General features: G+C 54.8%; 1 protein-coding gene across 1 annotated transcript; it reads left to right on the top strand.

Moving 5' to 3' along the window:
- The first annotated feature begins 66 nt into the window (after positions 1–66).
- On the top strand, positions 67–25,230 carry LOC122126947 (phosphatidylinositol 3,4,5-trisphosphate-dependent Rac exchanger 1 protein-like). The gene is made up of 13 exons (XM_042701494.1): positions 67–126; positions 392–491; positions 1,267–1,410; positions 1,490–1,604; positions 1,943–2,009; positions 2,903–3,075; positions 4,029–4,131; positions 4,225–4,288; positions 5,278–5,368; positions 9,138–9,191; positions 13,100–13,226; positions 22,006–22,056; positions 25,096–25,230. The coding sequence occupies exons 1-13, from the start codon at positions 67–69 to the stop codon at positions 25,228–25,230; spliced, it is 1,284 nt and encodes a 427-aa protein (XP_042557428.1).
- The last annotated feature ends 498 nt before the right edge of the window (positions 25,231–25,728 follow it).

Raw genomic sequence — 25,728 nt, 5'->3', positions numbered from 1 at the left:
GCCCTGCACTTGGCCTTGGGCAGTGGCTGGGAGTTGGGGGTTTGGTGGTGGCCATTGGGTACAGCCATGGATCCCGAATGTGAGGCCTCAGGTGGGGATGGGGCCCATGAGTTTGGGTGGATCAAGGTTCTAGAGCCTGGTTAAGTCTGCAGCTCCGTGCCCGTGAGGGAGACAGGGCATCACTAGGGCCACTTAGCAGTCAGGGCCGAGTTGCGTCCTAACCTGCAGCAGGCACAGGATGCGCCAGGGCACAGCCTTTGCCCAATGCTGAGCCACACCAGGGGCCTGTGCCCAGTGGCTTGTCAGCGTGTGGGTCGCGGGGGATGGGGGGGAGGGGGGGAGCAGGGGTGGGGGGTGGTGTCCAAAGTCCTGCTGCGCCCTGTCCCCGCAGAAGGAGAAGGGGAGCATGCTGAAGGACCTGTGGGGGATGCTGTTAGAGCTGGACAACGTCAGCTTCTCCTTCAGCCAGCTGGACAAGAACTTCGTAGCCAGTGAGTGACCGGGGCCCCCACCCCTGCTGTCCCTGCTGGGGCTGGACTCTCTAGGCCAGCTTGCAGTCCATGTGCAGAAAGAGGAGTTTCTTTTCACTCATGCCCAGCTGTCTTCACAGCTTGTAAAAAAAAAATGCCACAGCCCCTTCTAAGGGAAGCCCTTCTTCAAGGTGAAGACTTAAGATTTGTAAGGGCTTATCCTGTCATGAAGACTGCACAGTTCCCCTCCCCTCCCCTCCTCCTCACCTTTCCCCTCCTCTCCCTCCCCTTCCCCTCCCCCTCCCCTCTTCCTTCCCCTCCCCCTCCTCCTCAAGTTTAAATGCCGCTTTCTGCATAAAGAATGTTTTCCCCAGCCCCCACTCAGTAACCAACTATCAGCCCAGCATCACTCTACACCCCAAGGGTGTTGGGGCCTCTTTAGTTTGTGGAGGCTGAGAGGTCCCAACATCCCAGCCAAGGGCTGTTGTGTGGGTGAAGATGGTGCAGGCCTGGGTGGGTGTGGGCTGCTTCAGGAGGCAGGGCCTGGGCTGAAGGGCCTCAGGGGAGCCCAAGTGGGGCACTGAAGGCACAGCCTGTCCAGCTGGCCAGACAGGGAGCTCAGGGTAGGAGAACAAGGCATTCCTGGGCCCCTCCCCCCACCCCCCAGGCTGGGGTGACATGGGGCTGAGCCTGGCCTGGGGTGGATGGGTGGTGCCAGCGTGCAGAATCGGCCCCAGTGCAGGCCCAGCTGCCCTGGGCCTCGCCCTGAGCCACCCGCCCACCTTGCCCTCCACAGACGCCAACATCTTCTACCACCTCCAGGGCAGCAGGCAGGCTCTGAGGGTGGTCTTCTACCTGGACAGCTTCCACTTATCCAGGTTGCCGTCCTGCTTGGAGAGCAGGGCTAGCCTCCAGCTGCACACTGTGCTCTTCACCAAGGGTGAGCTTCCAGCGGGAGGGGGGAGGGGCACGGCCACCAGGCATTGGGGGCCATCCACCCTCTCAGCTCCTGTTCACAGATCTAGACAATGTGGAGGGGCATCCACCTCCAGGCAGCCAGGTGGTGGAGGACATGGAGCAGGAGATCAATGCCCAGTCACTAGACAAGGTGCAGCAGTACTGCTGCAAGCTCAGGTACCCAAGGAGAGCCGCACACCTGCTGTGTGCTGGGCCTTTGCCTGAGGAGAGCCTCCCAGGATGCATGCAGCAGGCCATCCCTGCCCATTCACAGAGGGGGAAACTGAGGCCCAGTGAGCAGCCTTGTCAGGGCAGGGGTGTGTGGATTCTGTCTGTGAGGCAGGAACCGAGTGGGGCCCATGGACACGGGCTGTCCATATATCCTGCGTGAGGGCATGGTCCCTGAGGAAAAGGCGTGGAGCCCAGGGAAGAGGGTGCAGGCAGTGGCTGTAGACACTGGGTTCAGAGCAGGGGCGGGAAGACAGCGAGTGTCCTTGGCCATGTCTTCCTCTCAGGGCATTTTACCTGGAACGGTCCAACCTGCCCACCGATGCCAGCACCACAGTGGTCAAGATCGACCAGGTGTGTCTCAGGTCACAGGAAGTGTGGGCCGATGGGGCCCTCGAGTTGGGCCTCACCCCAGCTAGCATCCTGGCCCAGAAGCCCCTGTGGCTCGGCAGCGCCTCTTCCTGAAGGCTCTGGGAGGGCCCCTTCCCCTGGGAAGGCTCCCAGCCCCCTGAGCCCGCTCATTCATCCTTATTTACCAATGAATTCTGTGAGTTGGAGCCGCACGCAGATTAGCTGTGAACCCCATGCTGCGTGTGCCCGGGAGGTGTTCCTGTGGGAACATGAGCCCACAGACTGGGCACAGTGGCTCAAGTCTGCAATCCCAGCTACTGGGAGAGGTAGAAATTGGGAAGATCAAAGTTCAGGGCCAGCCTGGGCAAAAAGTTTGTGAGACCTCCAACTCAGTAAATAAGCCAGGCATGGTTGTGTGTGGCTGTAATCCCAGTTGCATAGTGTCGTAGGTTGGAAGATGGAAGTCCATGTCCATTGGACTGCACAGGTAGCTGGGGGCTGGGCTAATAGACAGCCATTCAAGTCTGCACAGGTGGCTGGGGGAGGGACTAGTGGACTGCCATTCAAGCCTGCATAGGTGCCTGGGGGTGGGACTAGTGGGCTGCCATTCAAGCCTGCACAGGTGGCTGGGGGCGGGGCTAGTGGACACTGGGCCTGCACACATGGCCTGGGGGGGGCGTCTGAGGAAAGCTTGTTCTGGGGAGAGACCACCCCAGCTTTGGAGAGGGTGAAGGGTGAAGAAGGCTAGAAGACACAGTGGGCACTGGATGCCAGCCTGCGGGCGGTGGAGTGCTAGGGATGTTTCTGGGGCAGGAGCTGAGGCAGGTTCATTGGGACATAGCCTTTGGGAGGGGAGCCGGGCCTCCCCCAGCCACGTGCAGCCTCTCGCCCGGCAGCTGATCCAGCCTATCAATGCCTTGAACGAGCTCTGCCACATCATGCAGTCCCTGGTGCACCCCCGGCCCAGTGCCAGTGGCAGCCCAGGCACCAGCCTCATCCCCATCTCCTCGGAGATCTGCTGCCTCCTGGGGGCCTGCCAGATTGCCAAGTGCGGCACAGGCATGCAGCTGTGAGCCAAGTCAGGGGTCCTGTGTGAGGGTATGCGGCAGGGCTGGCGGGGCTGATGTCCACTGCCAGTGGGGTCTGGGTCTGGCCTCACTCCTGTGGCCTCAGTGTGTTTGTGGAGACCTACTGTGTGCCGGCCTTTACCTGATGAGAGAGTCTCACAGGATTCCCACGACAGGCTTTCCCTGCCCATTCGCAGAGGAGGGAAACTGAGGCCCAGTGAGCAGCCTTGCCAGGGCAGGGCTTGTGGATCCCGCCTGCAGGGTCTCCCAGGTCCGGGGCTTCAGACAGTCCTGAATTCGGAGCCCTGTTGGTTTCCCACCCATCCTTCTGCTGTTCTTTGTCCTTGCTGAGCCCTTCCCATGTGAAGCCTCCACCCCTCCCGGGGAGTCTCCTGTCCCAAAGCAGCCCCCATGTGCCCCCACAAGTGGCACGGGCCCCAGGTCTCAGCCCCTTGTCCTCTGTCCCTGTGGGCGGCTGTGAAGCTCTGCTTCGAGAGTGGCCTCGTGGGCAGCTCCCAGGTTCATGGGGATGAAACCGTTGCATTATCCAGGCCAGGAGGCATCGTGTGGCACTGCTGCTCCCTGAACCTGGGCAGTGTGGACGTGTGTCGGGGCAGGTCAGGGAGAGACTCAGAGTGGCCGTCCACTCTCCCCTGCGCTGGTGGGCACCGGAGCTCTGAGGCCAGCGGGGTGCTCGTCCACCCTGCTCTGTGCTCACCTGTAGGCCTCCAAGGATCCACCTGTCACCCATGCTCCCAAATCCTCTTCCCTGTCCCCCAGGGAGCCCCATGGAGACCGTGCCTCCTGTTTCCCTTATGTGGGCAGAGGGGGACCCACTGAGACCTTAGGGAGCCAGGATGGACAGGGATGAGGTGGGGAGGCCTCTCAAGAGCAAGGACCTTGGGGCACCGTGGCCTGTAAGGCCCTGCATCTCACCGGCCTCCACCTGGTACAGGAGAACGCTGAGTGTCTCAGCAGAGCAGGTGGCCATCCTAGCATGGAGCCATGGGCTGCTGCCCAAGTGCATCATGCAGGCCACGGACATCATGTGCAAGCAGGTGACACTCCAGCCTGGCCCCAGCCCTGGGTCATGTCTGGAGGGGGTGGCAGCAGCTCTGAGCTGGCCCAGCCTGATGTTTCTCCCTTTCCAGGGCCACAGAGTGAAGATTCTGGCCAAAACCCTCTGCATCAAAGACCTTATGCCCTGGGGGTCACTGTGATGAGTGGCCGTCTGTCCCCTGCACGCCTCCCTGAAGGAAGACCAGCCGGGTCTCACCCATCAGATGCAGCCACTCTGAGGGCTGCCCCTCATTTATGGGGAGTGGAGAGCATGGGTCTGGCTGGGTGGACTGTCCTGCTGATCACTGTACCCCTGCCCCCATGGGTGACTCATCTCCTCCATTCACCTGCTTCTCACCCTACCTGACTTCACTCCTCCCACAGGCTTGAGGCCTGGCCATGAGTTCTGAGTCATTCATTTGGATGTGTTTTGACTCCCCAGAAGTAGAAACAGCAGAGTCTGTGCACCCTGTGGGCAGCTTGTCCAATGCTTTGTCAAGGGCAGGACCCGTGCCTGGGTCTCACAAGGCTGGTCATGCCCTGGGCCCATTTGCCTGTGCCAGGCACCATGCTAGGCTCTCCCCACACAAAGCCGTTGGGCCCAGCACGCATGCACCCTGGGAGCTATGCCCTGCTGCTGTCCACCATGGGGCACTGAGCCCCCGAGGAGTTTGGTCTTGTCAAGGTCAGACAGCTAGTAGATGTCTGCGCAGCCTGAATCCGGAACCCAGTGGTCTAGGCCTGGATGCCCAGCCGCCCCCATGGTGGCACATCTGCCCAGTGACCCATATCTGGTCCTTGTGCCCGCAGATCGTCCCTCCCCACGGGCCTAGCCCCTCCCCCTTGAAATGCAGAGACCCTGGGCCCTCCCACCATGGCCCCTTCCCTTCCAGGGGGTGCCATGAAGGCTGCCAGCAGAGGTCCCCAAGATCCACGGAGGAGGAATGGGTGGAGGCCCGGGTGTGGTCAGACCTGAGTGCGCCATTTGCTGGGTGCCCACTACACAGGACAGGAATGGGCAGCACCTGTCTAGCACACCACATCTTTTGCCCCGTTGAGTGTTGTGTTGTGAGCAGTAGTCACCTGTTGCACGAAGGTGGAAATGCCAACGGAGCCGAACCTCTCCCAGCCTCCTCTGTCCCCCACCAGCCTCTACCACCTCTGCCAGCCTCCAGTGGATGTTCCACTTGCTCAGCCACAGCCTCTGCAGCTGCCACAAGGGCGGGGCCAGCGGCCGCAAAGCCTGGGGCGGAGATGGCCTAGGCTCCCGCCCAGCCTCCTCCATGCACCTTCAAGGACAGCGGGAGCCATGCCCATTGAAGGATCCCATGCAGCACTTCCTCCACACTTGTTCCAGGAGCCCAGGGAGGCTGAGCTTACAGCTCACTGGTGCCAGGCCCTGGGCGTGGAGGCTCACAGGCCCAGCTCCCTCCAGGAACTCAGCCTGCACTTTGGAACACTGGTCCTTCGGCCTTCAATCTGAGGGATGAGCTCTGGCCTCCAGCCGTGCCCCTGGCCCTGTACCAGCCCACCAGGCACACATGAGGAGCCAGGCCTCTGCCAGGAAAGTTTGGGACTGGGGACAGGGGCCTGGTACCCAGAGGACACAAGAGCCCACCAGCCTTCAGTGTCCCCACAGCTGATAGAACTGGAGCCATCAGCCCCAGGCATAGGATTGGCTCCTACTTTATTTATATGGTGTGACATCCCAATATTTATACCGAGGTTTTTTTTGTTGTTACCTATCGATGTTGTCAAAGGCTTTTTTTCCCTAAGGTTGTATGATTCTGTCTTTGACATTTTACATTTGAAAGAAAAAGCCTATTGTCTGACAGCTTCTCCCAGTTCTACTAAAAACAAAACAAAAGAAAATGAAAAAATGTGGAGATGTCAGTATGCCTTTCCTTTTTCAATAGCAGAGTCACGCGGTATGGCTTCCAGGCCCCCAAGTCCCGTAAGCCCTGCGCCCTCTCTTCGTGGTCCAGCATGTTTGGTTTTGGGGTGATGGGTGGAGATGTGTTTGGGCCAGCCCCTGGGCAGTGCCTGGCACAAGGCCATCTTACTTTTGGGGTGTTACCTTCCCTGAAGAGGGCACAGGGGTGTCCAGGGAAGTCATGTTGTCAGCTTCTGAGCCAACAGGGGATGCCCCCCAGCTGTTCAGCCTTCCAACTTCCTTTCATTACAGGAATGTCCCAGCAGGAGAGAGAGAGGCTCCATTCCCCCCCACCCCAAGCTGCTCCTGCTGAGACACCTTGGTCCTCTGGATCCCCAGAGGACACACCTCTCGCCATGTGTGCAACTGTGCCTTGTCATAGACAAAACTTGGGAGCCCCTCATCCCTGATGAGAGAAATGGCCCCTGTCCCCCTGAGGGATGGCGCACATGCTTGGGGCATGTGCCCTGTGCACAGGTTCTCCTTAAATTCACCATAGATTTCTATTGCTATTGAAGTCAGTTTCATCTGGTGCTGGGTTCTATGGGCAGTAGTATCCAGCCTGAGCTGGCATAGGCAAAGGGCCATGCAGATCTTAACTGTCTGTGTCCCCAAGCCCGCCAGCCCTGTGCTAGCTAGGTTGCTGCTCTGTGCCTCAGAGCTCTTTCAAGGGCTGGGGCACAGACTCCCATAGATTACAAGGTGGGTCTGTAAAACATAACAGATTTTTTTTTAGTTCTGGGGCTTGAACTCAGGGCCTGGGCACTGTCCCTGAGCTTTTTTTTTTCTTCTCAAGGCTAACACCCTACCACTTGAGCCACAGCACCACTTCTGGCCTTCTCGGTTTGTGTGGTAGTGCAGAATTGATCCCAGGGCTTCATGCATGCTAGGCAAGCACTCTACCACTAAGCCACCTTCCCAACCCCAAATAACAGATTTTGTTTTTTTTTGTCGGTTGTGGGGCTTGAACTCTGGGCTTGGGCACTGTCCCTCAGCTCTTCAGCTCAAGGCAAATGCTATACCGCTTGATCCACAGCACCATTTCTGGTTTTCTAGTGGTATATTGGAGATAAGCATCTCACAGACTTTCCTGCCCAGGCTGGCTTTGAACTGTGATCCTCAGCTCTCAGCCACCTGAGTAGCTAGGATTACAGGCATGAGCACCAGCTCCCAAATGGCAGATTTTATATTGCATTTAACTGAGCTCTGTTCAACCACAGGTGAAAAAACAGTAACAGCTGTTTTACCAGAAGTTTCTGCCTCCTCCTGGAATCCTATACTTGTCAAGGGGTCAGGGTAGCCCTCAAGTTGCCACACCCAACCCACAAACCCCATTGCACATGCAGTTAAGTGGAGTTTAAAATACTCTGGGGAGTGGTCTCAGTTGCTGGCCAATCGGTGATTGGCTGACTATGAACAGCCAATCAGAACTGGCTGCAGTGGGCCAATCAGGAAATCCTGTGTCCATGCCTTGAGTGAGCCCCAGTGGATCCCAGGCTGGCTGCCAGTTCTTCACCTGCCTGGGCCTGCGGTCCTGTGGTGCTGCCTGGAATCCTGGGATCAACATAGGGAGTCTCCCTGTCTAGTTCCCCTATCCCTCCCTGACTGAGTCTCTCCCGTCCCTCCCTCCCTCTCTCCCTCTTTTCCTCAGTCTCTCCCTCTCTTCTTTTCTCCCTGGTTTCCCTAGTTTATCTCTTCCCTGTTTACTCCCCCTCCCATACTTTCTGCACTTGGGAAGACCCCAAAGTCTGTGAGCATTTTTTTGGGAGGGGATCTCATGAGTGCCTGTTGGTCACAGCCATCCTGGAGTCCCCTGAGCCAACAGGCCTTCCCAGCTAACCTTTCTTAAGAGCCTGGACAGAAAGTGTATCCCTAGGAGCTCTTAACAGCGCTCAGCATCTACATCTGGCACTTGTCTGAGCACCCACCACACTGGACTGGCAGGAAGGCTTGGCTGAGACCTTGAAACTTAGTCACTGCGCCTGTCCCCAGACCAGCAGCTGTCTGCTTGCCAAGCAACCCCTCTCAGGATGTAACTGTCTCTTGATTCTTCTGTAAACAATGGAGATGGACCAGACCTGGCTGTAATCTGGGGCACCAGGGGGCCCTGGGCCAGAGGAGTTCCAGGAGGTTTGCAGTAGGCCTGTGGTGTGCATGGGATACCTGTCCTGTCCAGCAGAGGGCACTGGGGACAGTGGAGTGCCTGTCGAACCTGATGCCTACTTGGAGTTAGCTTTTTCTAGAAGTGGGGCTGGGACTGCTCGGATGGGTTAAGCTCATCATAAATGCTAGTTTCTCTTGACATTTTCCATCTTTCTTTCTTTCACTGGTATCGAGGTTTGACCCTGGATTCAAGTAGCATTCTACTACTTGAGCTGTGTCCCCAGCCAAGCCTTGTGATGATTATTTGGGAGGTAGAGTCTTGACTTTCCTGCCAGATCCTCCAGATCTGAGTGTCCTGAGTCACCAGGATTATAAGCATAAATCATAATAGCGTAGGAGCATGATCTTGCCTTCCCTTCTCTCCTTTACATTCCCAGCTGGATCTAGAAGGATGTGGAGATCCCAGTTAAACTATACCGAGAGGTTCTGCGAATCGAGACCAGGAACCCACATTGTCTGTGTGCTCTCTCCCCGAACCATGGAACTGTGGCCGCTGGGTGGCGCTGTGGGCCAGGCTGTCCCCCTAGGAGCTCATGGAAGGAAGCTGGCTGCTCCAGAGGTGGGTGAGTCGGAGCCCAACCCAAAGCTGCCGCAGTCCTGGGCACGGAGGGGTGGGGGGCAGAGGCACAGAAGGGCCAAAGCAGGGCATCCAGGACAGGGCTGTGGGCTGAGTTTGAGTCTCCCTGAGTGTCCTGTGACCCTGAGCAGACTCCAGTGAGGCTGTTGTCCCAAACACCTCATTCCCCTTTGGGAGCAAATGAGGCAGAATCAGTGGGGTTCACTCTAGAGAGGCAGGGTGGAGGAGGAGAAATTGGGCAGAGGTCAACGTGAGCCAAGGGGAGAGCCCCACACAGGGGCACAGGAACTCAGGCTGACACTTGTGTCCCGTCTGCTGCCTGCCCTCCCCAGTGCCACCCTCACGGTGGACCTGGCACCCACAGAGCCCACAGCCCTTGGACATTGGTACCCACAGACCTGTCCTAGCCCTCAGCTGGAAACATGATGGCATTTCCTTTTAGTTTTGTTTAGTGCTGATCATGGGGCTTGGACTCAGGGCCTAGATGCTGTCCCTGTGCTCTTTTGCTCAAGGCTAGTATTCTACTGCTTGAGCCATGGCTCCACTTCTTGCTTTTTTGGTGATTTATTGGAGGCAAGAGTCTCACAGACTTTCCTGCCCAGGCTGGTTTGAACCACAATCCTCAGATCTCAGTCTCCCGAGTAGCTATGATGACAGGTGTGAGCCACCACCTGGCTCATTTCTTAGGGTGATGAGCTCCATGATCCTGGGTTCAGATTCCTCCTCAAATTTCTCCATTGGCTGGTGGTGTGTGCACAGCTTCCTCTGTCCTCATGTGGTGTTGACTAAGGTTTTTCCCTCCCTGTGTTGGAGATGTAGGGTTGTTAAGTGCGTGGTGGGTGCTGGGCTTCCACCCCACCCCTGGGCCAGCTAGGTGGTTGTCCCAGGGTTGATGGCTAGATTAGCCAGAGAGCCTCATGTCCTCCAGGCCTCCCATGCCTGTGCTTGTGAATATGTATAAGTTCATTTAGGATAGGTTACGTGTGTTTTAGTAAGGAGTGTCTGGAGATACAGCTCCATCTGGAAGAAGCACCCCGATAACCAGAGGTCTAGACAGTTCCGATGAAGTGGGCCAGATGGCAGACCCACCAGTGCCCCATGGATCAGAGGAAAGCTTTTCTAGGGCTCAGCATGGGACCAGCAGTGAGTGCCCGCTCTGCCCCCTCCCTGGGTCTGGCGCTGGACAAGCCACTGCCCCCTGGCCCTTCGGCTGGCAGCGGGTTTGAGGTGTCCAGGAGCACTGGAGTGCTCTGGGCAGATGATGGTCATGCCCAGAGGAAGGAGAGAAGACTGCTGCCCATCCCACCACCTCTGTGGGAATGGGGAGACCCCCCCCAGGAGCAGTTCTTCCTCACTCCATGGCCAAAATCACACTCATAACTCTTCTACTCCAGTGGCCAGCAGAGAAAAGGAATCACTATGAGGGCTAGCAGCTGCCCTGGGGCCGGCACCCGTGGGAAATGTGTGCAGCCCCTCTTGTTAACCCGTGACATGAGTGGCATTACTTAGAGGTCTGCAGTGGCCCTGGCGACAGGGTCAAGACAAAGCCTGGTGCCTCTGCTCCTGTTTCAGATCTGTGCTAGGCAGATCAGCTTTGGTTCCTGCTCAGCGTGCAGACCGTGCAAACCTCACAGTGCATTTAAGGGGTGTCTTTCCCTACTCCCCAGGGTCCAAGGGCCTGGGTAGGGTGTGGAATGGCTAAGCGCTTTCTAAGAACTGCAGGGACATGGCAGTAAGTGGGTGTCACCTGCCAGCCATGACCGGGCCTGCTCTCCCCACCCCCCCTAGCAGCGCCTCCAAGCTGAATGAGCTCCATCTCACCTTCCTGACCTGTCTGCAACCTCTGGGGAGCTGGTGACGAGCTGTGAGACCCCACTTTGACCAAGACCTCTCCGCCAGGCATGCATCTCACCCCTGCTCTTCCTCCGTCTGCACTGAGACCCAAGGATCGTATCAGCGCCCGGAGGGCAGCTCTGGGGTCTGCCTCCTGGGACTGGCCACACCGTAAAGAAATGCCTTCCTCTTCTTTCACCATGTGTTTGCTGTATAGATTTCTTTTGGGGTGAGTGGACAGCCCTGGTCACTTGGGCTCTCTGCGTTTAGGCTCCCCTGTGGCCCAGGACCCCTGTAGCCTTTCCAGGAGGCAGCAGGGAATGCTGCTCACAAAAAGAACTATCTATATAGGGCAGAGGCCTTCCCTCGACCAAAAAAATAAAAAAAACTCCCCGCCTGGGGAGCCACCTGGTGGTCAGATGGGAGGTGGCCTCGTGCAGCAGTGTCCCATGCACCCCATGTCTGCCTGCTCTGGGCCATCCTCCCCCCCTGCCCTCCCCTCCTGCCCTCCATGCCTAACTTATGACCTGCTGACCAGGATTGGATGAGGCCACGGCCCGGGGCTTCTCATTTGCATATTAAATTAGTTTCCTCTCATGGAATATTATTGTCCTTTTATTTCTTTTGTTTTTGTTCTTGTTTTGGCCAGTCCTGGGGCTTGAACTGAAGGCCTGAGCACTGTCCCTGAGTTTCTTTTGCTCAAGGCAAGTGCTCTACAACTTGAGCCACAGTACCACTTCTGGTTTTCTAGTGGTGATAAGAGTCTTACAGACTTTCCTGCCTGGGCTGGCTTTGAACTGTGATCCTCAGATCTCAACCTCCTGAGTAGCTAGGATTACAGGCGTGAGCCATGGGTGCCTGGATCACTTCTGGCTTCTTCTGTGTATGTGGTACTGAGGAATTGAACCCAGGGCTTCATGCAGCTAGGTGAGCACTCTACCACTAAGTCACTTTCCCAGTCCCTTTTATGTCTTGTCTATCCTCCACTCCACGGGAATGGCTTTGTGTGTAGGTGTGCGATGTTACTGGTGAATTATGGCTGGGTTTCATCTCTGGGCGGGACGTGGTTAAACGTCTCCCTCCCCCTTTCCCTTTCTTTCTGGAGATGTCTGCAGGGGCCGGGGTAGCCCGTGGGAAGCCATCATGTTCCATGCCTGCTCATTCAGTAACTAGAGCAGCCATGGCCACAGCGCACACGTGTGTGCATAGACACACGTGTTGTCATCATTCACGAAGAAGCAACAGTCAGAGAAGATACCTGGGCAGTGGGTGGTGGGCCATCATCCCCGCATGGGCCCCATCTCTGTGGGCTCTGTGTGGCACACAGCCTGGCCCACATCTGGGCAGCACTGGTGGCTGCTGTGGCTCAAGGCAGACAGAGCTGTGGCAACACGGTGTGCATGGCTCGTAGCGCATTTACTGTGTAGCACTGTGCAGGAAGTGGTGCTGAGCTCCGAGCTGAGGTATCTCAGGCTGGCAACGGGGGCTTGTGTCACTAACTACCAATCTGAGGTGACATGGGTGTGCATGAGAGCATTGTGCATCTGAGAGACAGGAGCTTTCTGATTTCTCTGTGTGTGCTGGTCCTAGGGCTTGAACTCAGGGCCTGAGCACTGTCCCTTTGTTTTTCTGTTCATGACTGGTACTCTGCTATTTGAGCCACAGTTCTACTTCTGGCTTTTTGGGGTTCATTGGCGATAAGTCTCACAGACTTGCTGGGTGCAGGTGGCTCATGCCTTCATCCCAGATACTCAGGAGGTTGAGATCTGAGGATTGTGGTTCAAAGCCAGCCTGGTCAGGAAAGTCTGTGAGACTCATCTCCAATGAACCACCAAAAAACCAGAAGTGTCACTGGGGCTCAAGTGGTAGAGCACTCGTCTTGAGCTGAAGAGCTGAGGGACAGCACCCACTCCCAGAGTTCAAGCCCCATGATGGCCAAAAAAAGAGTCTCTCGGACTTTCCTGTTCCAGCTGGCTTTGAACCACGATCCTGAGATCTCAGTCCCCTGAGTAGCTGGGATGACAGGTGTGAGCCACTGGCGCCAGGCCTGAGGACAGCAGCATGGGGACTGAGTAGGGGACATCAGCTCTAGGCCACAGATAGTAGGAAACAAGGACTCAGACTGCATCCTCGGGAGGACTCACTCGCCTCATCTGTACAATGGGCTTGAAATATAAGAACACTAACAACAACAACAACACATCAGCCATAAATGTATCTGTCTGCAGAACTGACCTGTGAAAGCTCTGGCTGTCAGTGGGCATGGGCTGTGGCTCAGAGGGGCTGGGCTTTTGCTCAAGGGCAGGGCTGTCACTAGGGTGGGTGTGGCCTATTGTGTTCTGCCATCCTGCTGTCCTGTCTCTCCCAGGTGCTGTCTACATCCCTCCCCCTCCCCGGGGTTATCTGAACCCACTCATCAGCAGAGTCTCCCCACCTGCTGTCTGCCACCTATGCTCCCCAGGCACCTGGGGATACCATGGCCTTCACTCACTGCCCCAGGCTGCCCATCCCCTACCATGGAGATGGAGGACAGGACAGATGAGGCTCTGCCCATCGAAGATGGCCGGAGACAGAGGTACCAGCCCCTGGTATGGACACGGGTCCCATGTCCACCCAGAGAGGCCCATGTGGCAGACCTGTTTCCACGTGGAAGGCAGGAGGGCATGGTGGGGCCTGGCCCCCGTGCATGCTATGTGGAAGTTCTGTGGGTCCCCCACACCCCAGCCGGAACCCCCCCAGTGCCACGATGTGGGTCCTCTGCAGCTGACCCCAGGTTGGAGGCTGGAGGCTGGAGGCCCATGGTCCACCGCTGTCTGGTGTGACCATGCCTTGTCCCTTGTTACGGGGTCTCCCGGGAGCAGCGGTGTCCCTGCTTGGCTGTCCCTGCAGAGCTGAGCTGCAGGGCTGGCCTGGCCATGGGCAGGGTGTGCCCAGCTGCATGCGAGCACTGGAGGGGACCCCTGGCCCTAGCATGGTGGCCTGGACCGCGGGACACACAGCCTCCGCCATCCCCCATCTGCTCCCTCCACCCTCTGCAGCACTGGACTGGCTCCCAGGGAGACACTGACATCTTGCTTGTAATTAAACTGTGATTTAATTATCCACTGAAATGAGCTTCCAGAATTCATCCTGGATGAATCCTAGCCCTGTTAGACAGTGGCTTTCCGCCCTGCTCTTAGAAAATTAGGACATGGGAGAGAAGAGGGAGTGTGTGTGTGTGTGTGTGTGTGTGTGTGTACTCAGGGCAGCTTTCAAAGGTGGCTGTCCAAGGTTTGGGAGCTGAGGGATCACAGCCCAGGACCCCCAGGCCCAGTGCACCCCAGGTGGAGGTCAGACAGGAGTCATCAAAACTGTCCAAAGCCAGACTGAGGCAGTGCTGTGTGTCCTGGGGTTGGTTGCCCATCTCTCTGAGCTGACAGGGAAATCACATGGTGAAGGTGCTCTTGCTGGAATCCAATGTCCTGCTTCAGGCCTCAACTCAGATGTTACTTCTGAGTTGCCTGGTTGGTATGCCAGCTGGCATGGCTCAGGTGGTAGAGTGCAAGCTGAGCAAGCACCAGGCCCTGAGTTCAAATCCTAGTACCACCAAAAAAAAAAAGGAAGTGACTTTTTCAAGCATACTGTTTTATTTCCATGTTGTCTTCATGATTTTAGTTACCTTGTTTTCCCTATGCGTGTACAATTAGCTTATTCACACATTAAACTGTCCTACTGGCTTTTTTTCTTGAGGGGGGGGCAGTGCTGGTCCTCAGGCTTGAACTCAGAATCTAGGTGCTGTCTCTGAGCTATTATGCTCAATGTTCTGCCACTTGAGCCATAGTTCCACTTCCAGCTTTTTGGTGGTTCATGGGAGATAAGAGTCTCATGGAGGGCTGGGAAGTCAGCTTAGTGGTAGAGTGTTTGCCTCACATATATGAAGCCCTGAGTTTGATTCCTCAGTACCACATAAACAGAAAAAGCTGGAAGAAGAGCTGTGGCCCAAGTGGTAGAGTGCTAGCCTTGAGCAAAAGAAGTTCAGGGACAGTGCCCAGGCCCCGATCAAGACCCAGGACAGGGGAAAAAAAAGAATCTCATGGATTTTCCTTCCTGGGCTGCTTCAAATCCAGCACTGTGTGGGAACATTTGACCTTGGGCTTGTTTGTATGTGTGAGTGTGTCTGTGTGCACACTGGTACTGGGGCTTGAACTCAATGTCTGAGCACTCTTAGATTTTTTTTGCTCAAGGCTGGTGCTCTACTACTTGAGCCACGGCTCCATTTCTGGCTTTTTGCAGGCTATTTGGAGATAAGAGTCCTAGAGTTTTCCTGCTTGGTCTGGCTTTAAGGCACGATCCTCAGATCTCAGCCTCCTGAGTCACTGGGGTTACAGGCATGAGCCACTGCAGCTGGCTTTGTCCCCAGGTTTGATATCAGGCTGAAACATGACCCATAGAACATACACCACACTTCTGTGGTGAATTCTGCCTGATACATTTGTTTCATTTAAACCAAGCTCTCTTGTTGGTGGGCTGCCACTGTGCGAGGAGAAACTGTGTGTCTTGAGCTCGACTCTGATGATGACAAAAGCTGCATTATTAAGTCAGGAGAAAATTAATTGTATTTCCTAGGGGCCTCACAGGCCAGTGTGCAGGCACGGATGTGATTTACTTCAGCAAAGCACAGCTAATCTTTGCAGTACAGTACACATTTGCTCCTTTAATTGCAAAAAATTGTGTAGGGTAATTTATAGTAATGCCTGACACCTGAAGGGCATGGTCACGAATGGAGGGCGAGTCTGGGGGATGAGCAGGTGTAATTGTGCTCTCTGGGTGCTGTTCCTTAGTAGCCAAGGAAAACGAAGACGGCTTATCAGCATCCTGGGCAGCCTCTCATGGCTGCCTTAGGCTCAGAGCAGATGCTGGTAACCATTTGTCTAGTCCCTTAACCATCCATCTGTTGTTCCTAGCAGTGGGCTGGGGGAAGGAAGGGGCATTGGTCTCGCTGGAGACCAGGTCCTCAGATAGGACAAACATGCGTGAGGCCAAGCACGGAGGTGAGGGTGCGGTCTAGGCAGGGCTGACACTCTGAGGATTGGCTGAACTCCTGGAGCTTTGCTGGATGAGAGTTTTCTTGAACAGAAAAGCAGGATGTTTTGCTCGAATCATAGCTAGGTGAGGCACTTCTTGTGCTGGCCTTTGGGTGCCCACAGCCTGGGGGGGATGGCTGGAAGGGCAGACCCCACCCCCCAAGGCTTACACTCCCAACCTCAGCTGACCGCTTCCCAGTGTTCATCACTCCCTGGCTGTCCTGGCCACTTACCCCCTGGACAGTTCTTTACTCCTGGGGGTGGGGCTCATATGTTTCAGGGCCAGAGAGTCCTTGTTTCCACTTCCGGGGGTGCATGGCCGCTGTCACAGCTGCTCTATGTGCCCTGGTGACACACATCCCTGGCTGGTGGGAGCCCTCCCTGGCAGGAGCTGGCGGATCCCCAAACCCACTCTCCAAGCCCATCTGCCGTTTGTGGTCAAGCAGCTTTGTTCTGAGAGGAAAGCTGTGTGTCCTGGGCACATGCCCGCGGGCAGCAGTGTCTCTTGCGGGGACGGAAGGTGACTGCATGGAGAGGTGTCATGAGCTCAGCCTGTCCCCTCTGTGGTCACAAGGACGACGGCCTGGGTGAGGGGAAGGTGCCCCAGGTGCCTGAGCACTAAGTCAAGGTACTTTCATGGAGGAAGGGGTAGAAGAGGTGTGGCATGATAGGGGACTGTGTGTGTGGGGGGGGGAGGACCAGGGAGAGCACGCTGGTGTGCCCCCACTTCAGGATTTGAGACATCCTGAGCCGTCACCAGGACCCACTGGGGTGTGGGAAAGCATTACCCACACTTCAGGGAAGGGAGACAGGGCAGGATCAAGACAAAGGACAGTAATGTGGGCCCCAGGTTGGTGCTCTGGGGCTCAGGGCCTGCTTGGGACCTACAGGCTGGTGGCAGCTACAGCTTCAAGGATAGTTTGTGTGTGTGTGTGTGTGTGTGTGTGTGTGGTCTGTGTGTCTGTGTGTAGCTCTCAGGCCAGTATCATAAATGAGTCAGCCAAGGCAGTGATGGCTCATACCTGTAATCAGACGGTGCTGAGATCTGAGGATCAAGGTTCAAAGCCAGCCTGGGCAGGAAAGTATGTGAGACTTATTGCCAATTAGCCAACGAAAGTCAGAAGTGGAGGTATGGCTCACCAGCCTTCAGCAAGAAAGTTAACAGATAGCACCTACCCATCAAGCCCCAGAACTGGCATGCGTGCACGTCATTCTTTCTCTCCAGCAGCTACACACATGCACACATCCATATGTATGAGCATGCATGTACAAGTGCACGTGTGCACACACACACACACACACACACACACACTACCTCTGTTACAATTTTGGTTATCTTCTATTTTGGCAAACGCATCCTCTTCTTCCCCCAGGAACAGCCAAGAGAAGAATTAATTTAGATTCTTTTGCGGTGCTGGGCCTCGCATTGGACGACTGGCTCTGTCAATCTCTGGGCAGCCCTGGTAACCGGGTTTAATGATTTCCCACTCCTTGCATCCTCGACAAAGCCCTCGTGTGCCACTGGCTCAGGCTGTCTTCATTTTGTTGTCAGCTTTAGGTTTCTTATCTTGGCCAGGCACTCCAAACCTCTGCTCAGAACACCTGCTCCTCCACACCCCTGCCTCATCCCTGCCTCATATTGTGCTGGGAGCTTCCCTCCACCCCATCTCCTCATCCTCCTCCGTTAAAAACCTTGTTTGGCCCAGGATTGCATTTGTCAATTGAAAGCAGATGTTGGTCATTAGCTCTTATCAGAAGCCACTGCCTGGCATTTGATTTGGGGTATGGGGTGCAAGACAGGACTGGGGACCATGTGCCACTAGGAAATGGAGACACAGTCACTTAATTTACCAAGACTGTCCCTGAAGGAAGGGACATTATCTCCTAAGAATGAGCATGCGACAAAGTGCAGCAGGAGATAACTGCTCATGCCTGCCCAGCAGGCTGGAGAATAGAATGGAAGGAAGGGTTTGAAATCTTTTCACACCAAGCTGAAAGAATTGGGGTCAAGAGCTCTTCACAATTAACTCATGTGGAGGTAGCCTCCTTATACCCAACGTGTTCTCTGGTGTGACCATTCCACAGCTTTTTCTGCACTTTTGACCCCACATGTCAGGTCTGCAGGAAAGTGAGCTGGTTGGGTTAGGGGGAGCAGAGTTCAAGGACGCTTGAGCATCAAGTGCCAGGAAGCTTCAATCAGGCTTACTGGTACTTGAACCCAGGGTCATGCATTTTTGCTTGGCTTTTTCTGTTCAAAGTTGGTGCTCTCCTATTTGAGCCACACCTCCACATTTTTGGTTGTTGATTAGAGGTTAAGAGTCTCTCAGGTTTATTTGACCAGGCTGGTTTTGGACCTCAATCATCAGATCTCAGCCTCCTGAGTAGCTTGAATTACAGGTGTGAATCGCTAGTGTATAAAAAGAACGGTGCATCTTATAACTGATGGTATCTTAAGTTTGCTAGTAACTGCTGTGAAGAGAGAAAACAAGTACTAGAATTCAGCACCAGCTTGTCTGATAACCAAGAGGGTGGCTGGGTTACTGGGTTACTGGGCTCCTGAGTTCCTGGCTTACCTGTTTCCTAGGTTTCTCAGTTCCTGGGTTCCTGGGTTACCTGGATTCCTGAGTTCCTAGGCTCCTGAGTTCCTGGATTCCTGGGTTTCTGGGATTCCTGAGCTCTTGGGCTCCTGGGTTACCTGTTTCCTGGGTTTCTGGGTAATGGCCCCCATGTGGATACACTGGACAAGAAGAGGAGGCATATCCTGGGACGGAGGGAGAGTTCATTGCACTGCTCACAATGGTGCCTAATTTATATTTATGAATGTTTTATTTCTGGAACATTCCAGGCCATACTTCTGGAGTGTGGTTGCTGTGGGTAATTGGAGAAGAAGCCATGGACAAGGCAGGGCTGTGCAGCAATCAGGGGACATGTGACAGGAAACAGGTGGCATCATGAGAAAGGAGAGATGGAAGAGATGGCGGGAGGGGGGGCGGACCCACTGTCCCTGGGGACAGGCCCCTGACACCTGAGGCCTGCAGGAGCAGGAGGAGGTGGCATGCTTCCTTCCTTCCTTCCTTCCTTCCTTCCTTCCTTCCTTCCTTCCTTCCTTCCTTCTTTCCTTCTCTCTCTCTCTTTCTCTCTCTCTCTTTCTTTCTTTCTTTCTTTCTTTCTTTCTTTCTTTCTTTCTTTCTTTCTTTCTTCCTTCCTTCCTTCCTTCCTTTCGTTTTTCCCGTGCTGGTTCTAGGGCTTGAACTCAGGGTCTGCATACTATCTCTGAGCTTTCTGTGCTTAAGGCTAGTGTTATACTACTTAGGCCAGAGCTCTACTGTGGCTTTTTGTGGTAAATTGGAGAAAAGAATTTCATGGACTTTTCTTCCCAGGCTGGCTTTGAACAGTGAGCCACTCAGATTTCAGCCTCCTGAGTCGCTGGGATTGGAGGCGTGAGCCACCCTCGGCTAAGGTGGCATTCTTGAGAAAGGGTTGCTTTGAAACCTTAGATGGGTACCACCTGACAGGGGTGGGGGACAGTGGGTGATGCCACATGGTACTTGCTGCAGACTTGCAGCTGGCCCTTAGGTGGGCATGGGGATGCATGGCCAGGCTCCCAGCGAGGCCCAAGGGCCTGGCGCCTGGATGGGGTCACCTTGTCAGACCACCCTTCAGGGGCCAAAGCAGAGCGTGAGAGGGTGGACAGGGATATGCGGGGCACAGGGGCTGGCACCCCTCTCAGGGCTTAGGCTGTACAGGGACCAAGGGCTCGGGCCTGTGCAAGATGGAGGAGTGCTGGGGTCAGGGTTTCATTTTGAAGGAGGGCAGGTCTCCCTCTAATGCACTGTGAGACAGGGGCTCAGGTAGCCCAGGCTGCCAGGCCACACCTGAACCACTACCATGGGAAAGTTGGAAAGTGGGAGCGCCATATTTCAGCGAGGGCAGGACCCTGAGAGGGAGACAGAGGGGGTACAGAGTAGGGTGGGCAGGGTGGGCAGGGGGAGGATAGGCCGAGCAGGAGGTCAGGGGTTAAACTCAGGGTCTTGAAGATACCTGTGGAGCTAGCAGAGAGGGATCATGTTTAAGTAGGCTTTCCTTTAAGTATTAAAAAGAATGGTTGTGATGCAGGTGATGTATGGAGGGGTGACAGTGACATAGGTCAGGCAGGAAGCATGTTTCTCTTTGGACAGTGTCACCCAGGAGCAGATTTGCACAGGCTCCCTGTTGTTGCTGTGGGAAAGTGGGCTGTGGGAGAGTTGAGGGCATGTGGGGGAAGGCACTGGGATCATCCAGTGATGGCGCCCCCATAGGACATGCCCTATTTTTTTGGTCAGTCATAGAGCTTAAACTCAGGGTCTGGAAAAGTCTCACGGCCTTTCCTGCCTGGGATGAGTTTGAAATACAATCTTCAGATCTCTTTTGGAAGAAGAAAGGACACAGTTTTCTAATTATTTCCAAATGATGAGCCAGGGGTAAAGTGCCACAGAAGATCCTCCGCGGACACCCATGTCCGTCTAAGACCTCACAGCCCCCAGGAGTCAGTGGTTCCGAGAATATGGGAGTGTTGTCACCTCTTGAACACACTCCAGGCTGTGCTGAGGGTGAAGAACCAAGCTAGGAGTGTGACCCCGCCATCTGAAGGTCATCTCGCACCATAGCCATCCCTGGCCATCCCTGTGCGGGGAACTGGCCTGTGGTGGGGGCTGCACAGGGAAGGGGAGGGAAGGACCTCCAACCCCGTTCCAGAAGATGCAAAGGTGTCACCAGCAAGGTCCTGGGCAACTTGATTGGGGACAACAATCCAGAAAGATGGGGCACCTAACCTCTTCGTATCCACAGAGATCCTCAGGCTGCCACTGGCAGGTTCCTAGCCCTGTCCACACAGGGATTTCGTGGGTGGTTGGTGTGATTGTTTGGGCACAGGGGAGGCTGGGGACCAGGAGTGGAGCAGCCATGTCTGGGCCATTCTGGAAGCCCTTCACAACAGGAAATATGCAGTCAGCAGGGAAGGCACTGCCCCTGGAAACCAGGCACCAAGGAGGGTCTGTGTTCCGGCAAGTGACGGGGCGGGGGGTAGTGGGGGGAGGCGGGCACCCCAACTTGCTCATTCCCAGGGGTTCCCAAACCATAGGTGCCCCAAGCTACCTTCTTCAGTTTTAACATCTACTGAATCTACTTCTACCACTGAGAACCGTTATTTTTTCTTTTAAGAATATTTACTTTAAAAGTCCCCGTTATCTATGTGAGTCAATAATGCCAGTGACAGCAAGGATTTGAAGTGCTACTTTGCTTTGCAATACACAACAAATGGCCCCGGCAATTAAAACCAAAGATGGCAATCTTGGAAGGACCAGGAAGGACCTTGGAAACCTGCTCCTATCACTAAGGAGATTTTAATTAGGAGATGTCCGCTGACTTTTTTTTTTTTAACAAACTTCTTTTTAGCTTTTAGCCCCTCCACCCACTCTTGCTGTTAAAGAGAAGCTTAGACTGAGCTCTCATTTGCAGAACCAACAAAAGGCATGGAAGTTAAGAAGCTGCCCATCTTGTCTTCCCCTCACTCTGTGTGGCTGACCTCCAGTTACCTCTTGTGTCCTGTCTTAGCCTGTTTGGGCTGCTAGATCAAAATGCCTTAGACTAGATATTCATTATTTATTTGTAATTTACATACTTATTGCCAATTGTAGGTTTTGAACTCAGGGCCTAAGTGCATGGTCCTGAGTTCTTTTTGCTCAATGCTAGTGCTCTACCACTTTGAGCTACAGCAGCACTGGTGGTTCATTGGCGATAAGACTCTCATGGGCTTTCTTACCTGGGCTGGCTTTGAACCACGATCCTCAGATCTCAGCCTCCCGAGTAGCTAGGACGACAGACATGAACCACCAGTGCCCAGCCTTAAACTAGGTAATTTATAAACCATAGTAATTTATTACTCTCAGTTCTAGAGGTTGGAAGGTTATGTACATTCAGACTGAATGGATCATGGGACTGAGGAAGGTGGAGTTTGGAGGCTGTTGTGGGCCTGGGGTAGTGTGTGAGTGAACTGATTCCAGCCTGCTGTGAGGAGCATGGTGGGAGGGGTAGACCTCCTTCTCACAGGCTCTCTGGGGTGCAGAGACTCCCGGAACTAAGTCCTGCATTCCCCAGGCTGTGAGGTGGCTGTGCACTCCTGTTGGGACTGACCAATGTGTGTGTCAGCAGTTGAGGCCCTGGGACAATAGAAAGTTCTGGCTGTGTCCTAGATTCTGGTGTCCTTGAGGTCCCATCCCAGGTCCCTGCAAGGTCATAGGTCAGGCTGTTGGTGACCCTCTTTTAGACTGAGGAGTCGGAGGTGTCCACTCTGCAGAACCTGGGATGGCCCTGGCTGGTAAGCAAGGCAGATCCCTGAGCAGCCTGGCCCTGCATCACCTCGCAAAGGAACACAGGGCTTTTCCCACGGCCCTTCTCCAACCTGCAGAGGGGGACCCCGCGCTCAGCCCAGGGGAGATGGATGGTGTCATTATCTGTGGCACGCGGTGATAAATCTCAAGTTGCAGCAAACGAAGCTCTTTCTCCATGCTGTGTCTTCCCAGAGGTGCAATTCATCACCTTCAATCTTTCGTTGACTTCCCAAGTGCGGGCGGGTGGCAGGGAGGAGCAGCCCACGGTGGCCTGGGCTGCTGTCACTCCTCAGAGGCTGAGGCAGGGGACAGCCAGCGTGGGAAGGGCCTGGCTGGGCTGGGGGTAAGGCTTAAGGTGGGCTGGAGCAATGGCAGCTTCAATGAGCCAGATAAGGAGCCATGAAGGGAAGTGACCGGCTCAGCCCTAGGGGTGGGAGTGGGGGAGTTCCACTTCTGGCTTCTTCGCCAAAATGTCTCCCAGAAAAGAGGGCAGACTGGACTCCAAGCACAAAAGAAACACCAGAGTGTTCTGTGCCAAGGGAGTGTGGAAGGGTTTAATTCAAGATGAAATGGGGTGTTGTTTGTGTACGGTTAATTTTCCTCCCAAATGAGGGGGTTGTCTCTCACTGCAGGGATTCAATAGCAAGGGGGTAATTAAGGTGATTGTGTGTGTGTGTGTGTGTGTGTGTGTGTGAGTGAAGAGGGGCTGTTTGGGTCAGTGTGGTGGGAAAACAAACACTGCTTCCTTGCTTCCAGGTCTGAGAAGAAAAAAAAACAAAAGAATAAAAAAAGTTCAAGGAGAGCGTGGTTCCCATGAGGAAAGTGGGAGCAGGCCCATCAGCGGGGGACCACGGGACCCTGCCTAGGCTGTGGGGGGCTTTCATGAGGATGGACCGGCTGAGGGGCGTGGCAGGCATGTGGGAGCAGCCAGAGGTGGAGAAACAGGTGTGTGTGGGAGGAGCCAGAGGCAGAGCGGCAGGTATGTGGGAGGAGTCAGCGGGCTTGGCTTCCCAATCTACGTCTGCATCACACCAATTGGCCTAGGAAATGGCGGATTCATGTTTACAAAGCAGTATGGGTTTCTCCAGTTATCTTTTGTGTTCTTGTTTTGTGTAGAGAAGGGGAGAGACGTGTTTGTTCTAACTGGAAGAAGTACCACAGCGAGTGTGGGCGTGCAGCCTCGTGTACAGATGGCTCTCAGCTCCACCGTGAGGGGGCAGAGAGCAGCGGGGCCTGCTGCTGGGTCTGGCGAGGCTGGCTGTTGACCTGCTTAGGAGGAGCGCTGTGTGTAGTGGAAGGTGTGTCTTATGTTTCCGAGGAAGATGGAAATCTGTAATATGCCCCCCCCCCCCCCCCCCCCCCCCCCCCCGTCTCTGTCTCTGTCTCTGTCTCTCTCTCTCTTCCTCCTCTATCTCATAGGTTTGAACTCAGGGCCTGTGCTTGGCACATCTCCACGTCGTTTCCAGCCTGGCTTCTTGCTGGCTGTTTTCTGAGATATAGTCTTGGTCTCAGGCCCATGCCTGAGCTCAGTCGGAAGACCTTAGGCTTTCTGTCATCGTTGATGGATTACAGGCACCTGTCACTGTTTACATTACCTTTGTTGAGGCAGAGAGTTTTCAGACTTTTCTGTCCTGGACTGGCCTTGGACCTCAATACTCCTGTTCTCAGCCCCTGCATGAGCCACTGGTGCCTGGAAAATCTTATTTATTTCTTTCAGTTTTTGGCCGGTCTTGGGGCTTGAATTCAGGGCTTGGGCACAGTCCCTGAGCTTCTTTTGCTCAAGGCTAGCACTCTACCACTTGAGCCACAGTGACACTTCTGGCTTTTTCTATTTATGTGGTGCTGAGGAATTGAACCCAGGGCCTCATGCATGCTAGGCAAGCACTCTACCACTGAGCCACCTTCCCAGCCCTGGAAAAAGAAATATTCATTTTTAACATCAAAATCCCAGCTGTGAGCTGGTCTGGTCTCCTGGCACTGATGAGTTGGACAAGTTATATACCAGTTAGTCATATATGTTAACCTACACATTTTTGCAGCAAAATGTGAGTCTTACTAGTTTTTTTCCCAAAGGGCAGTCAGAGCAGGGCTACAACAGCTGAAGCAGGGGTAAAGGCAGGGAGGGGCGGACAATGGCAGGCAGGGGCGGGGCAGTGGCAGGCAGGGGCAGGGCAGTGGTAGGCAAGGGTACAGCAGTGGTAGGCAGGGATGGAGCAGTGTCAGGTAGGGGTGGGGTCGTGTCAAGCAGGGGCGGGGCAATGGCAGATGTTTCAGAAGGAAGGCTGAAACCTCAACCTGGGCTGCCCAGGGCTTGCTGAGCTGCTAATGCCAGGAAGTTGGGGGCCAAGGGGAGGCAGATCATCAATGCAGACAAACAAGAAAGTAGACTACCCAGAATTAAATAAAATGGAATTTCAGTATTGCAACTAGACTTCACTTTTACTCTTGACAGATGGAAACTTCTTTTTTTAAACTTAACATGTCTTGATGCGAAAAGATTTTTCAAGTTAGTGCCACAATATTATGCCCCCAGACCTCAGTAACTTCTATTTTCTTTCATACTTCTGTGCACTCCTCAGGTGCAGGTCTGCTGTCTGTGGGCTGTTCTCTGCTTCTTTCCCACCTGGGCTCTGGGTCCCACCTGCCCTGCTCCCCAGGAGGTGTGTGGGTTCCATGGTCACTCTGAAGGGGTCCCAGTGGGGTCCCTGGAGGCTTCCCCGAGCCTCCTGGGAGAAGCTGGGGGGTGACAGGGCTACCTCTTCTTGCTCATGGGCCCCTCCATTCCTGGTCTTCACCCACTTGGCTCCTTGTTGCCCCAACCACTGCTGCTCCCTGCTGGGTCTCTGCACTGGATAAGTGTGGTCTGAATGATGTGGCCTGTGGCTCTGTCCCCGCCAGCGCTGCCCACCTCCCCTCCTGGGCTATGGACTGCCGTTCCTGTCCAGGTCCTGCCTCTCCAGCAGCAGCTGTGCTGCACGGCGAAGGCTGATCCACTCCCAGCTCCCTCTTCTCCTGTGTCTGCCCAGGCTTGGGAGGTCGTGGCCACCAATCCCAGTGGCAGCCGTGACAGTAATAGCCCCAGTTACTCCATGACCCTGTGGCTCCAGGGGACATCAGATTCTGTGATTGACGGTGACCTTTTATTTGACTGCTGGAAATGATGCAGGGTGGGGAGGAGACATGATCCTTATTGCTCAGTGACAGGGCAGGGGTCTGCTGGAGCGAGTGCGTGGAGCTGGCGTGGCTGAATGACTCCGGCATAGGCCCGACCCACACTGTGCCAATGCTGGGCCAGTGCTTCTCCTTGCACTTGCTCAAGTGTGGAGCATCCCTCTGGATATGGCTGTCACCAGATGCCATTTGCAGTGATCTGAGCCCTGTCACCCTGACAAGTAGCACTTAGCCACTAGAAAGGGAACACTTAATGTAGAGGATGAGGTCCCCAGGCCTCTGAGAGAAGACAGAATCCAACTTCAACTTTCCCACTTAGAGGTGCCCCAGCTCTGTGGAGATCAAGGTCAAGGAACGTGGCCAGGTTATTTCTGGGTCCCCCACCTCTAAGGAGTAAGGAAAGTCTAAGTCAGGTCCCACACAATTTGATCCCAGAGGCCAAATGTAATTCCATGATGCTGCCATGGGCCTGTCCTCGGGGAGGTTTG

This window comes from Dipodomys spectabilis, unplaced genomic scaffold, assembly GCF_019054845.1.
Source record: "Dipodomys spectabilis isolate Male_0828 unplaced genomic scaffold, ASM1905484v1 ptg000294l, whole genome shotgun sequence".
Lineage (NCBI taxonomy): Eukaryota > Metazoa > Chordata > Mammalia > Rodentia > Heteromyidae > Dipodomys > Dipodomys spectabilis.
The sequence above is the reverse complement of the archived record's forward strand: the minus strand, read 5'-3'. Positions and strand labels throughout refer to the sequence as shown.